Source organism: Galeopterus variegatus, unplaced genomic scaffold (genome assembly GCF_000696425.1).
Source record: "Galeopterus variegatus unplaced genomic scaffold, G_variegatus-3.0.2 Scaffold7793, whole genome shotgun sequence".
Lineage (NCBI taxonomy): Eukaryota > Metazoa > Chordata > Mammalia > Dermoptera > Cynocephalidae > Galeopterus > Galeopterus variegatus.
This window is the reverse complement of record NW_007733904.1, coordinates 69,511-82,541: the sequence shown is the minus strand read 5'-3', so window position 1 is coordinate 82,541 and position 13,031 is coordinate 69,511. Positions and strand designations below refer to the sequence as shown.

Sequence of the window (13,031 nt, the reverse complement as noted above, 5' to 3'; positions counted from 1 at the left end):
GGTCTGTATGTGGGATCCGAACCCTCGGACGGGAGCGCCGCCGCGCTTCCCAAGCGGCGCACTATCCAGTGCGCCACCGGGCCGGCCCAGATACAAAGATGTTTGATAATTGAATACAACTTATACAAGAATAGGCAGGCATGTCCAAATAGCAGATATTACAATTCTCTCATTAATAGTTCAGTTAAATTTAACACCCTAGAGAGTTGCCTATTCCAACACTGAAATGACCAAGAGGCTAGTCCCTTAATTTCCCTTTTCCTCAAGGGCAAAAAAGAACCCCACTTTGTCTCATAACACTACTACGAAGTTTAGCAGAACTATTAAGTAAAGCTGTATACCATCACCATGAGCTATCCATAAAATTATAGTAGAATATAGAAATATGAAGATGAACTGTATATACCTGGTGTTAGTGAAACATTTCAAAAGCAAAAGTTATTGAAATGTGGCACATTTTGCCTTTACTAGATTGACCTAATATCCTAAATTATACAACTGATATCATAAAATAATAGAGGTGATGTCCCACAGTTGATTTAATCCAGTCCCCTCATTCTACAGAGGCCAAAAAGGTTATAGGAGTTGCTCAAGATCATACAGCTAGTTGGTATAAAAGTGGTTGTAAAATAGTCTCCTGATTCCTGGTCTAGTGAATTTCATGAATTTCAAAAGTACTTTGCACATGATCTCACTACTTGTTACAATACCCTTTTTTTTTTAACACAAGGAAATAGCACAATTTGTTTTACTTTATAAATAGGCAATATAAACTCTAGGATGGCAAAGATATATTCTTCACGATCATGCAATAAATAGCAGTTAGTCAATATTCGTTTTCTCTACTTCAAATTTACTAGTCCTTCAAATTGAGATTACAATTTCAAATCAGATTAAAAACGGTCCTGATCCTAGGAAAAATGGCTGAGTCTAGGACTGAGGCAGGAAATATAAAGATGAACTTGGAGCATCTTATAGTGCCAGAAAGTAATGAAGTGCTCAAAACAAAGAAAACAAACAAAAAACATTGCAATGATGAGGATATGTATGTTAAAGGAAAACAGGAGCAAAACTGAAAGAGCTCTGAATGGCCAAAGCTGGAACAATTTAAGCAACAGATTTTAAAAAGCAGTGGTACTGAATTATAAATTGAAGTAAGAAGTTTCTCTGAGTCCATATTGATATAAATAAATGCTTGAATAAATAAATCGATGGGGGAGAATGGACAAATCTCCCAAGCAGAATTCCAAATAATCTATGCAGATCCTCTGTTCTTAGGAGGTAGAGCATAGCTCCCCATATCTTAAGTGCACAGTGACTTCCTTCCAGTACAGTATGGAAAGGGGGAATAAAAGGAGTAACTTGACAGTGGGAAAACCTTACAAACACTACCTTACACCAGGTGATCAAAGTTAACATTAACAGTGAAAATACCCTTGCATTTGATACATATTGGTACACACGTATATATTCCCTTTACATGATGTGATGAGAATGGCACTTGACCTCCATGGTCTCCCTTTCAAAAATACACTACCCCCTTCTAATATTATGAGAGACATTCTACAAAATAACCTGACCAGTAATTCTTAAAATTGTCAAGGCCATCAAAAACAAGGCAAGTCTGAGAAACTGTCACAGCCAAGAAGGGCTTAAAGACACACAACTATTTAATGTATTGTGGTATCCTGGATAGGATCCTGGAACAGAAAAAGGACATTAGGAAAAACTGTGGAAATCTGAATAAAGCATGGACTCTAGTTACCAATGTATCCACACTGGTTCACTAACAGTAATAAATGTAGCATCTCGACTTAAGAGGCATAATATGGGAAACTGGGTTTGGGATATATGGAAAATCTCTGTATTTTCTTTGCAATAATTCTGTAAATCTAAAACTGTTCTAAAAAAGCTTATTTAAAAAAAAAAAAAATGGCCCCACCTTTTATTTTTAAGGCCCTGCTAAGGAAAGGAACAATTTCCTTGCTTTGGGTGAAAGCTGTCACCCACTCTGCTACAGTGGATAAGAGGGGCTTATCCAGGAAGCTGACATACTTTAGTCTGGCTGGCTTGTGGCAATGTCTAAAGTGCACTCCATAGCCTGGGATACTTCTGGTATACAGCTCAACAGAATTCATTACCATCATCACATATCACTTATTAACTAACTGGCTGTCACTCAAACTATGCTAAACGATGAAATATAGTTTAGAAAATATTTTTAAAGTAAGATTAAGTCAAACCACTGAAGGGACATAGGAGAAGTGGGGGGAGAGAGTACAGGGAAAACAGTACCACCCAAGATAAGGTAAGTGACTTTACTCTGAGTGTCCCAAACTACAGGGTACCACTATGTTCAGTTCCCATTTAACTGTGTGGTATTTTGGTCTCCTGTTCTAATATAAACACTTCTAATCTATACATACTTTTAAAATATTTTTAAAGTCCCTAAAAGTCATGATTTGAACATCAAGACATCAAGCTGAAAAACAGTCTGTCAGTGCTTAAATAAGCTTATGAACTTCTAAGTTAATTCCCATGAATGAAAGAAGTCATGTACACATTTCAAATGTTCACTACGAAGATCACAGATACAATGAATACCGAGGCTTAAAGTTTAAAAAAGAACACACTAGGAGTTCCTGACTTGACTCTATCAGAACTGCAGGGTAGAACAGGCGCACACAATGAGCTGTGATGGAAGGAGAAAGAACATGCAAATAAATGCGCTACCTTTCGCTTCAGTGTGGGTTTCGTAAGGACTGGAGGTGAGTTTGAGCGAGGGCTCTCCAGCTCCTCCTCCTCCTCGCTGCTCTCACTGAAGCCCCTGAGCAGAGCCCTGTCACCATCACTATAGCGCCGGGACAGTCTACCACTGCCTTCTGGGAACCGGCACTGCAGTGCCTCGGGGCTCCTCCTCAGCTGTCCATGCCACAGCTCAACGCCATCACTCAGTCTTCTTTTGGGGATGTCTGCCTTTCCATCCTGGTGTGGCTGCTCCTGAGAGGCTGCCAGCTGTTCTCCACTTTCAGTGTACTGTTCTTGGGAGGTTTCCGATTTTTCCTCACATTCTCTGGATTGTTCCTGAGGAGCTGATGTCTCTTCCAAGAGCAGTTTAGAATCTTTATCACCAAAATGTTCCTGGGTTTTTCTGTTTTTCCTCCCCCAACGGCCCTTCCGAGATGGCTGACTATTTGCAAGAAGACTATCACTGGGAAGGACCTGTTTGTTCAAACGTGTAGAACTGGCTGAAGCCATAACTTCTGGTTTCTTTTCACTTTCTACTGAAGAGTAAGAATCTTGCTCTTTGTTCTCCCGAGACACAGACTTTCCCACCTGATGTCAGAAAATAAAACATTGCTGGTTAATTTTTCAGTCTTACTTGGTTTATCTACCTATTCTGACCTTTTAAATACTGAGATAAGAAAAGGAAACTAAGCTTAAAAAATAAAATTATTAACTATTTAATACCTAACATGAATGTTTCCTATGTGTCAAGCACTGTTTTAAAAGCTTTATATGCATTATTCATTTAATCCCCACAATACCTGTATGAAGTATTATCATTATATCTCCATTCTACAATGAGGTAATTGAGATACAAAACAATTATTATTTTTTTTTTATTTTTTCCCTTTTTGTCTTTTTTACTGACTGGTAACGGGATCGCAACCCTCGGTGTCGTGCCCGTACTGGGGACCGGCAACGGATCGCAACCCTCGGTGTTGCGCTCGCACCGCGCTCAGCCAGTGAGCGGGAACCGGTCTCTACATGGGATCCAAACCCTCAGCAGGAGCGCCGCCGCGCTCCCAAGCGGCGCACTCTCCAGTGCGTCACCAGGCTGGCCCGAGATACAAAATAATTATAAGTGACCTGGCCCAGGTCATGCAACAGTAAATGAAGTAGCTGGGATACAAACCCAGGCTGTCTGACTCTAGAGTGTGTGCTCTTTCTTAACCCCTATGCAACACCATTTTCAATAAACAAAATGAATATTATTTTTCTTACAAATGTTAAATGAGATTGTTTATGAAACTTCTAAGAAATAAAAATGTATAAACAGGGAGGAGATAGACTTTTGGAGCATGGGCAGTAGGAAGGGGCATTTGAGAAAAATGAAAGCATATTTCTGTAATTATTTGATTTATTTTTATTTTGAATAATTTCATTTTTAAAATTAAGTTGTGCTAGAGGGGCATGAGTTTTTTTTATGTTTATCAAAGGAGGACATAGATGTTTAAAGAATGAAAGCACCACTTAAAAAAAAAGCTGAGAAAGGCATGCATTACATGAAGAAAACACTGAAAATCACACAGTGTGGTATGGTCCATCATCAGCCCTTGTATGACTAAAAAGACAGCTGTATGTCACTGTATGTTTTAGCACTCTTAGAAAACACGCACATTTACATTATTTCCTTAACATTCTATTTTAAGGAAAACATATCCACATTTCATTTTTAACAACTGTCAGATTTAGATTCCATTCAGATTCTTCATACTATACAGCTTAAAATTTAGCTGCTTATTGGCACTTTGGTAAGAAATATTTAGTCATATGTAACACATTATAAGATATTTGATGGTCTCTTAATGGTCCAAGGTCTAAAAGCACAAAAATAAGTAAACAAGACCCAGTCTTCCTAAAATTTCTACCATTGAAATAAAGCTCTGAAATTCTAATGTGAATTTACTTTGCTGGTAAGATACCATGAGACATATCATAAAAACCAAAAATATATCCTCTGTCATCAAAAACAGACAACTTGTGCTCTTACACTGGTCTCTAATTCTCTTTCCTGGCCCCGAGGCTCTTCGTTTTCTCCTTCCTCGGCTTCCTCTTCTTCCTCCTCTGAGACAACAGAGTTGGACACTATGACAGGAGTCCAGCGTAAACATTCTGGATCTACATCTACAGGCCGCAAATTCAGCTGAAGCTTTGCCATGTGATCCTGAATAAGTTTTTCCCGGCGGATGATCACAAATCTGGAACCAGAGAAAAGTTTATAGCAATCAACATGTACAAAACGTACATAAAAAGGAACATGGAGATATAACCCCTGGAAACCCCTGTAGATGATGATGATGAAGAATGCTTCAAAAATAGCCTGCTGGGAAGATGAAATATGGAAATAGTCACCACGTGAGATAGCTAAGAAATATGAAGTTGGGGCCGGCCCGGTGGCGCACTCGGTAGAGTGCGGCGCTTGGGAGCGTGGCGGTGCTCCTGCCGAGGGTTCGGATCCCATATAGAGACCGGTCTGCTCACTGGTTGAGCGTGGTGCGGGCGCGACACCGAGGGTTGCGATCCCGTTACCGGTCACGATAAAAGACAAAAAAAAAGGAAAAAAAAATCCCGTTGCCGGTCGCGGTACGGGCGCGACACTGAGGGTTGCGATCCCGTTACCGGTCACGATAAAAGACAAAAAAAAAGGAAAAAAAAAAAAAAAAGAAATATTAAGTTGGACAAATACTTCATACTCCACTATAGCAATGGATTAAGTTATTTTAAATATCGTCTTCCACTTCCTACCTCTGGAATTTCTGCTACTCTCCTATACTCTCTAAATTTCTTATTCTCCATCTATTGAGCTCAAATATCTCCTTTCTTTGTGACCTTTTCCTGACCACTTTAGGTAACGGTGGACTGTATGTCTTTCCTTTCAACCTATACTTCACTTTATACCATTTATATGGAAATTGACCATGGGCATATTTTACTTAATGACATTGTTTCTAGAGCTGTTACTTCCTGTATTGTGAAACAGCTCCCATTACTAGAAGGTAAAAGATTCAGAAGCTTAGATCCAACAGTTAGGAAGACCAGAAAAACAGTTTTAAAAATACATATATGGTTAACAGAATCAAATATCATAGAAAGGAAAATGATGTTTAATTATCACCAAGTGTACCACTTATATTAGTTAATGACCTTTCATCAATAATCTGGCTGCTTGACTCAAAAACTATTTTTCAATTAATTATCTTTCAAAAGTACACAAAGGGATGTGATACTCACTGGTCACTACGGAAGTCCAGCATTCGTAGGTGATGGAGTGTGGAAGTAATGTCTTGAGGGCAGATTCCAGTTAACTTGCTTAACTTCTTAATGCTGATTTGTTTGTCATTTTGGTGATAAAGGCACTCCAATATTACGCTTTTCCAATAAGCCATGTAGGAAAGACGACCTAGATCGGATAATGGTTTCTCTGGAGACCCTGCTTGGCCTTCACGCTTTGATAACAAATAACCTAAAGGAACCCCCAAATCACAAAAATGTGAGAGACCCTAAAAAAAGTCTGATTCACCAAGTAACAATCCCCTCTTCCACAACCAATTCAAGTATTATAGGCAATAATAATTTCAAAGGTAAATTCCTTCAAAAAAAGGGAACAAAATTGTGAAACTTAAAAACTTGAAAAACAAATTTGCAGGAAGATTACATAATTTGTATATCTTGAACATTAGGTTAGTATTATTTTGTCTACAGTTAATATAAATCACCTTGTTAAAATATTGAAACTGTTAAAAACCAGGACATCTATTAACAGACTGCATCAATAAGGCAAGAACAGTTTTTAATTCAATGTACCACGAAGGAAACCAGCCTTGCATGTTTTATCTGGACCGCTAGATGGCAACTGCTATATCTGAATTGAGAAATACAAAAGAATGCCTTAGTTTTTATGTAATCCTATTAAGATTCCTCTGTGTGAATTAGATGACAAATTCTCACTTTACCCAGAGCTCTCCTCATAATTACCTATCACTCTAACTCCTGGCAAGCAAGACTGCTAACACACGTGTGAGTGTCCTTGTGAATATACGGTGGTATGACTGTCCTCTTGTCTAGTGTATGACTCGCAAGAACTAGAAAAGGCACAAATTTTAAGGCAAAAGCATCATAAATGGAAATGGCAAAAGAAATGTAGTTTTTTGGTCATTAAAGAAAACTTAAAAGCAGTCTAAAAATGGTAATCTGGGAAAATAATTAGGTTAGGAAAAGGAAGTAAAAACAAATAATATAGTTATAGATTCTTGTATGTATACCTCAAAAAAATGCTAATCACCATCAATAAAATATTTTCCCTAGCTTTGCTATTTAATGGCATATAACATGAACAATCATGAGTCCTACTTCAAAACAATATATTAATATTAATTGACACAAAGAATGAGTACATTTCATAATGACAAATATGCCACCTATCCTGATTTGATCATCACATCATATACAAATACTGATAGTCAACTCTGTACCTGACAAATATGTACAATCAATTATGTTCCAATAAAAATAAAATTTAAAAAAAATAAAGGAAATCTCATCTGAGTTTCACCCCCTACTGCTAATCCAAACAGGCCAAGAAAATGTAGCACATACTTCCAATAAAATATGGTTAGAAGTACAGTCTAAAGCCAAGTAGAACAAGCTTAATTGGTCCTGATGAGAATTAACTTCTCAAGAAAGGAATCAAAATCTTTAGTCTGAACCACTATTTCTTTCTTTCTTTATTTTTTTTTCCTTTTTTGTCTTTTTTACTGACCGGTAACGGGATCGCAACCCTCGGTGTCGCGCCCATAATGGGGACCGGCAACGGGATCGCAACCCTCGGTGTTGCGCCCACACCGCGCTCAGCCAGTGAGCGGGAACCGGTCTCTACATGGGATCTGAACCCTCGGCGGGAGCGCCGCCACGCTCCCAAGCGGCGCACTCTCCCGTGCGCCACCAGGCCGGCCCTGAACCACTATTTCTACATACATTCCTTTAAATATTATTTTATAGCAATATCTTAGGGAAATTATAATCATTATAAAATTTATTGCAAACATACATTCAACTTTCTAAGCAAGATTATAAATGTGTGAAACAAAATACGAGTTCCGCAATGACCCATTTAGAACTGTTTGCTTTCACTTTTTAACTCACATTAAATTATTTCCTATATCATTCATTTTAAGATTTTTAAAGGTGTGTTGCATATTTTTAACCACTAGGTACAGCCTGTAACTAAAAAATACACACATTTTCTAAGATAACTGGTAACAAAAATAGGGTAGGCACTGTATGTACTTCTTTATTAGCACTACTTTAAGTAGCTATACGTTTTTAGTATTGTTGTGAGTTAGTATTGCTCCATAAAACTAAGTTCCATTGTAAATGAACAAAATGAAGGTATTTGCTATAGATCATACAAAATTGTATTTGATATTAGCTATTTTAAAATATTTCATGTCTAACCAAAAGAAAAAGAACTTAGGCTTTAGGTCTTAAAGATTCATACAGCAATATGACAAAACATACTAACAGCCAATAAATCATCTACAAATCCTTAAAAATGTATATACAGAAGGTCCACAGGAACCAATAATGATCCCTGTATCAGCCACCAAAAAAAACCAAACAAACAAAAAAAGGCAATAATGAGAAATTAAATTAATACAATCCTTACTGAAATCGATGAGAAACCTGCCATAGCCCTTACGCTGATATTGGGGAAGAATCATTATACAGGAAACATTGTACTTCTGTTGGCAATGCTTTTCCTGATGGAGAAAAAAGAAGTCAAGTTTTAAAACAAGAGGCTGGTAAAACCGATAATAAGAATAACAATGCTAATTATTAAGAAGCAAAGACTAACAGCCAAAACCATAGCCTTGGTCCTTTAGGAATAGCAATGTATATCAAGAAAAAAGTACCCCACTGGGAGAAGATAGTACAATGTTAAGTCACTGCCATAACCCACAAAGCAACCATCCCAGAAAAGTAAAAATATGAAACAAAATAATGCCATCCAATACCATCTGCAACTAAAAAACAGTATGTCAATGACTAAGGTTAGCAGAGGAATCTGCATCCCAAACAATTTGCAAAGCTACAAATGATGTATTAATGTGGCACACTAGAAGTGAGAAGATCAACTATTTCAGTTTTCTGAAAAACCTGAAATATTTTATTTCCTGCTCTGGTGCTATCTAGAGCAGTCCCAGTTCCTATTAGTTGTACCTAACTGTACACAAAATAGTCCTGAATGTTGGGTACAAATACATTTTTATACACTAGTTAATATATTTTAAATCCTATTTAGCTGATGAAGTAACCTACCTAACTCTTACAAAACTAGTATTTTCCATTTAACTGTTCTATACACTTAGATTTTTACCAGGAACTTGCTTAAATAAAAGTACATCTTTTATATTGTTTGACTAGAAAAGCAGCTTTTTTTCCTCTAAGGAAATGGAAGATTAGGAAGAAGAAAATATCCTTTAATAAAAATGGCATCTTACTCTTATTTCTGTGCCTAAAAATCAAATTAGGGAGAGAAGATTCAAGCTGAGAAAGAACTCAGGAGGTAATGACTGTGTTTACTTCACAAGTTCTACCTATTCTCACCATGGGAATACAAGCCATTTTAAAACTTTTCCTCTTGAGTATTACCAGCAGTTTGTGTTCCTAGGAAAATATAGTCTGTTGAGTGTTACTAGGCACCTTCTAGCACTTGGTAAGTTTCTGAATGTTCTATTTTCCTTTGCCAAAAGCTGATGACACCTAGAAAGTGCTGCATTGTGTAGTGTCTCCTAGTGAGAACCAGCAAAGATTGTTTCAGATTTCCATATGAAGTCAAACAAATTTTAAGCTGACATACTTACTTTAGAAAAGTAGCCAACAAGGTGGCAGCCCTTGACATCATTCTGTGTTAGTACATAAAAAAGAAATGGCTCCACGTCATAATAGAGTGTTTTGTGGTCAAGAAACAACTTTGCCAAGAGACACAGGTTTTGACAATAAATGGTACTCACATTCCCATCAACCTAGAGGGAAAAACCAGAACAAAATGGTCAGTAGAGAATCTCTTTAATTTTAGAATAATACACATTGGTTACAAGTATCTTTAAGTCTAGCCTAAGAGAAGCTGTCAGTAATCAGAACACACTGGAACCTGGGAGCTATCTTTTAAAATGACAGTGTTATTGTACCTAGTATTTTAAGAAAACCAAATGTAAAAAATGCTGCACTTCAACAAAGTCAGAATAGCTAGACAGGGAGGTGATACTCTAGTTTAAAAACAGCATGTTTTGCTTTTATAAAAAGATTAATGCAAGAATCCTTCGGATGGCAAGCTTCATTTTCAGAAGTATTTAATTCAACAAAAGACGTAAATGCAATCTCTTCTAAAATACATTCACTAGGTAAAACAAGGAATAACTGTAGTCTCATCTCTGTCAGCACCCTGAAACAATGTAATCTAACTACCATGATCAGGTTTACCGCCAAATAAAGCTACTTGTGGGAGTATTAACTATTCCCAAGTAGGTTCCCTAGGTAACAAACTGGCAAATGAGACTTAGGTTGGCCAAGCTCAGGAACACTATGCTCTGTTGCTCCTGATAGCCCTGTGTTCTTGGAGTTGCTGGAGCTTGCTCTTTTATGAAATGCCAACAGATGCCCACATTAGCTCCCAAGACATTGTCTGGCATACCAACTGAATTCCTCAACAATCTAAGTAATTTAATATTACTTCTTCTAAGATATACACCAGTATATGCTTAAATTGAGAAGTAATTTGCTTCTGGATATTCCAAAACAGTATTGTATACCATACCCGCTCTCTCCTTCTCCCAAGGTGAAGAGCTCCTCTACTGATCACCTAAAATAAAGTCTTAAGAAAGAACTAAGAAAGTCAGAGACTGAGTGGATCCTGACAATCTGAAATTGTGGTAATTAATATCATTGTGGTAATTTACAGGACTGCACACATAGCAAATATTCAATTAATCCTTGGCACTCAAACCACTCAAACCACAGAACTCAGAGATCAAGAAATTAAACACCACCACTAACAGCAACATAGAATCACAGATATGGCATAAGTCACACTGTCATTGCATTAAAATTTACTAAATGCTATCAGACACATCTCTATGAGACATTCCTTTTACATATGTAATAGAAATCTTTCGTTTAAATGCCATGTTTTACAGATTCTAAGATGCACTTTTATCACATCTTAACATATGTAAAATTGATTGGCATTTTATAGTCAAAGGAAGTCTTAAAAATTATATTTAGCAGTACTTTTTCCTTTTTTTAGTGGTACATAAAATAGTAGGATATATTATAATTGATGACTTTGGCTCAACGAAACACAGAATATTTTGAGGTCATTTGGGTTGGCCTAACTCTGGTTCTCACATAGCTGACTTATCTGACTCTATAGTGAGTGAACAGTAAAATAACATTCCCCCAAAAATCAAGTTGCACAATTAGATGCAGTACAGGTGGCACTGTTTTTGAAATGGATAGGGAGACAACTACTAAACATCTACCTTACCTCAAAGACAGAAATATTATTCTTTCGGTAAATCTCATTGGCAGGTGGGTGGAACCAACCACATTTCTTCATGTGCTGCTGTAGAATAGTTCTACTTTTCATATATTTTAGACAGAATTCACAAAGATACAATTTAGGAAGTCTGTAAATAATAATTAAACAAAACACAAGGTTTTATATTTTATAGGAACTTGAACTTTCACAGCTCATTTTTTTGCCTCTTGTTACTATCCAGCAAAAGAAGTAGAAAATGTATCATCAGGGCCGGCCCCGCGGCTCACTCGGGAGAGTGCGGTGCTAGTAGCCCGAGGCCATGGGTTCAGATCCTATATAGGAATGGCCGGTGCACTCACTGGCTGAGCGTGGTGAAGACCACACCGTGCTGAGGGTTGCGATCCCCTTACCAGTAAAAAAAAAAAAAAAAAGAAAAAGAAAAAGAAAATGTATCATCATCCTCATTAATCAGTGAAAGAAAGAAAAAACCCAAACTTAAACTAATTTAGATCATAGCATCCAACTAATTAACAGCAGGAAGGCAAGGGTAAGAAATCAAGACACCCAATTCAGTGCTCTTCCTGTTAGACTAATAATTCCCAGTCTTTCCAAGTTACCCTGCTAACAGACAAAATCTCACATTCTCTCCCCATTGAGAATCTCTAATATGCAGAAAATAAAGTCTACCTTCAGAACACTCCAATAAGTGAAGATTTTAGTGAGCTATATATTCTTTCTTCCTTTATTTGTTGTTTATTTACTATTTTTATTTAATCCATTAATTCGTTAATTTCAGAAAATATTTGTTGCATACTTACCGTGTGTCAGGCCCTATGCTAGGTACACTAGGTATATAGTGCTGAGTAAAATGGACATTTTATACTGTAAAAACAGACTTTGTTTATGTATTTAAGTACAAAATTATAAGACTGAATATGCTTTGGCAAGTTAGGATATACTATACTACCTCTTTCTTTGTACACCTGAAATTCTGGCTCTTCCCCTGGTTATATCACCATATGAAATCCTTTTAAGTCAACAGTCTATTATTCAACAAGTAAAATAAAGGCTTAAATTATTCTTTCAGATATTCTCAGTTGTTAATTTATATTTTTTCATAGTCTTGCTACTTTAGTAGTAGTTTCACAGGACTTTTTCTTTCTAAGGTCACTTTTATAAGGAGGTGGGCAATAAAGTTAGGTATTAGACCAGTTCATAAGGTAATGGAAGAAACATAACCTAAATTAAAAATCAATGGCATTTACACCTATTTTAGTATGAATCTATAAGAGCACATGGCTCTTCTGTTATAAAATACACACCCCATGTATCCTCAGCACAGGGTTGGCTTCCCTGTATCTTGAACTGTATCTAGAACTGCCATACCTTGGTTATCTGAAATCTGATACAATTATTAAAACTGCATATGCAAAAATACTGAATGGTAAAATGACAAAAAATATTTTGTCTCAATTATCAAGGCAGAAGGAAATTTAAAAGCCTCATTAATTTAGATGCTATCCATTTGGACGGTTGTACTTAAAAGATTACCCTAGAATAAAGAAAATGGTATTTGCTAAGTAGATTAACATACAAAAAACATGTTAGATTTGTTATAGTGTGACGACCACAACTATTTTTTTCAAATTCCCACTTTGGAAGCAGCCTTTGACACATAATTATTATTATTTTTTTTATTTTTTTA

General features: G+C 36.7%; 1 protein-coding gene across 1 annotated transcript in view; it reads right to left on the bottom strand.

Moving 5' to 3' along the window:
* Positions 1 to 13,031, bottom strand: part of LOC103607877 (histone acetyltransferase KAT6A) — a gene marked incomplete at its 5' end in the record, with an annotated part of 57,469 nt that overhangs the window by 7,521 nt on the left and 36,917 nt on the right. The window contains 6 exons of the mRNA XM_008592338.1: positions 2,734 to 3,336; positions 4,778 to 4,985; positions 6,019 to 6,250; positions 8,453 to 8,546; positions 9,651 to 9,812; positions 11,333 to 11,474. Coding sequence (XP_008590560.1) covers positions 2,734 to 3,336; positions 4,778 to 4,985; positions 6,019 to 6,250; positions 8,453 to 8,546; positions 9,651 to 9,812; positions 11,333 to 11,474 — 1,441 coding nt within the window. The remainder of the gene's footprint in view (positions 1 to 2,733; positions 3,337 to 4,777; positions 4,986 to 6,018; positions 6,251 to 8,452; positions 8,547 to 9,650; positions 9,813 to 11,332; positions 11,475 to 13,031) is intronic.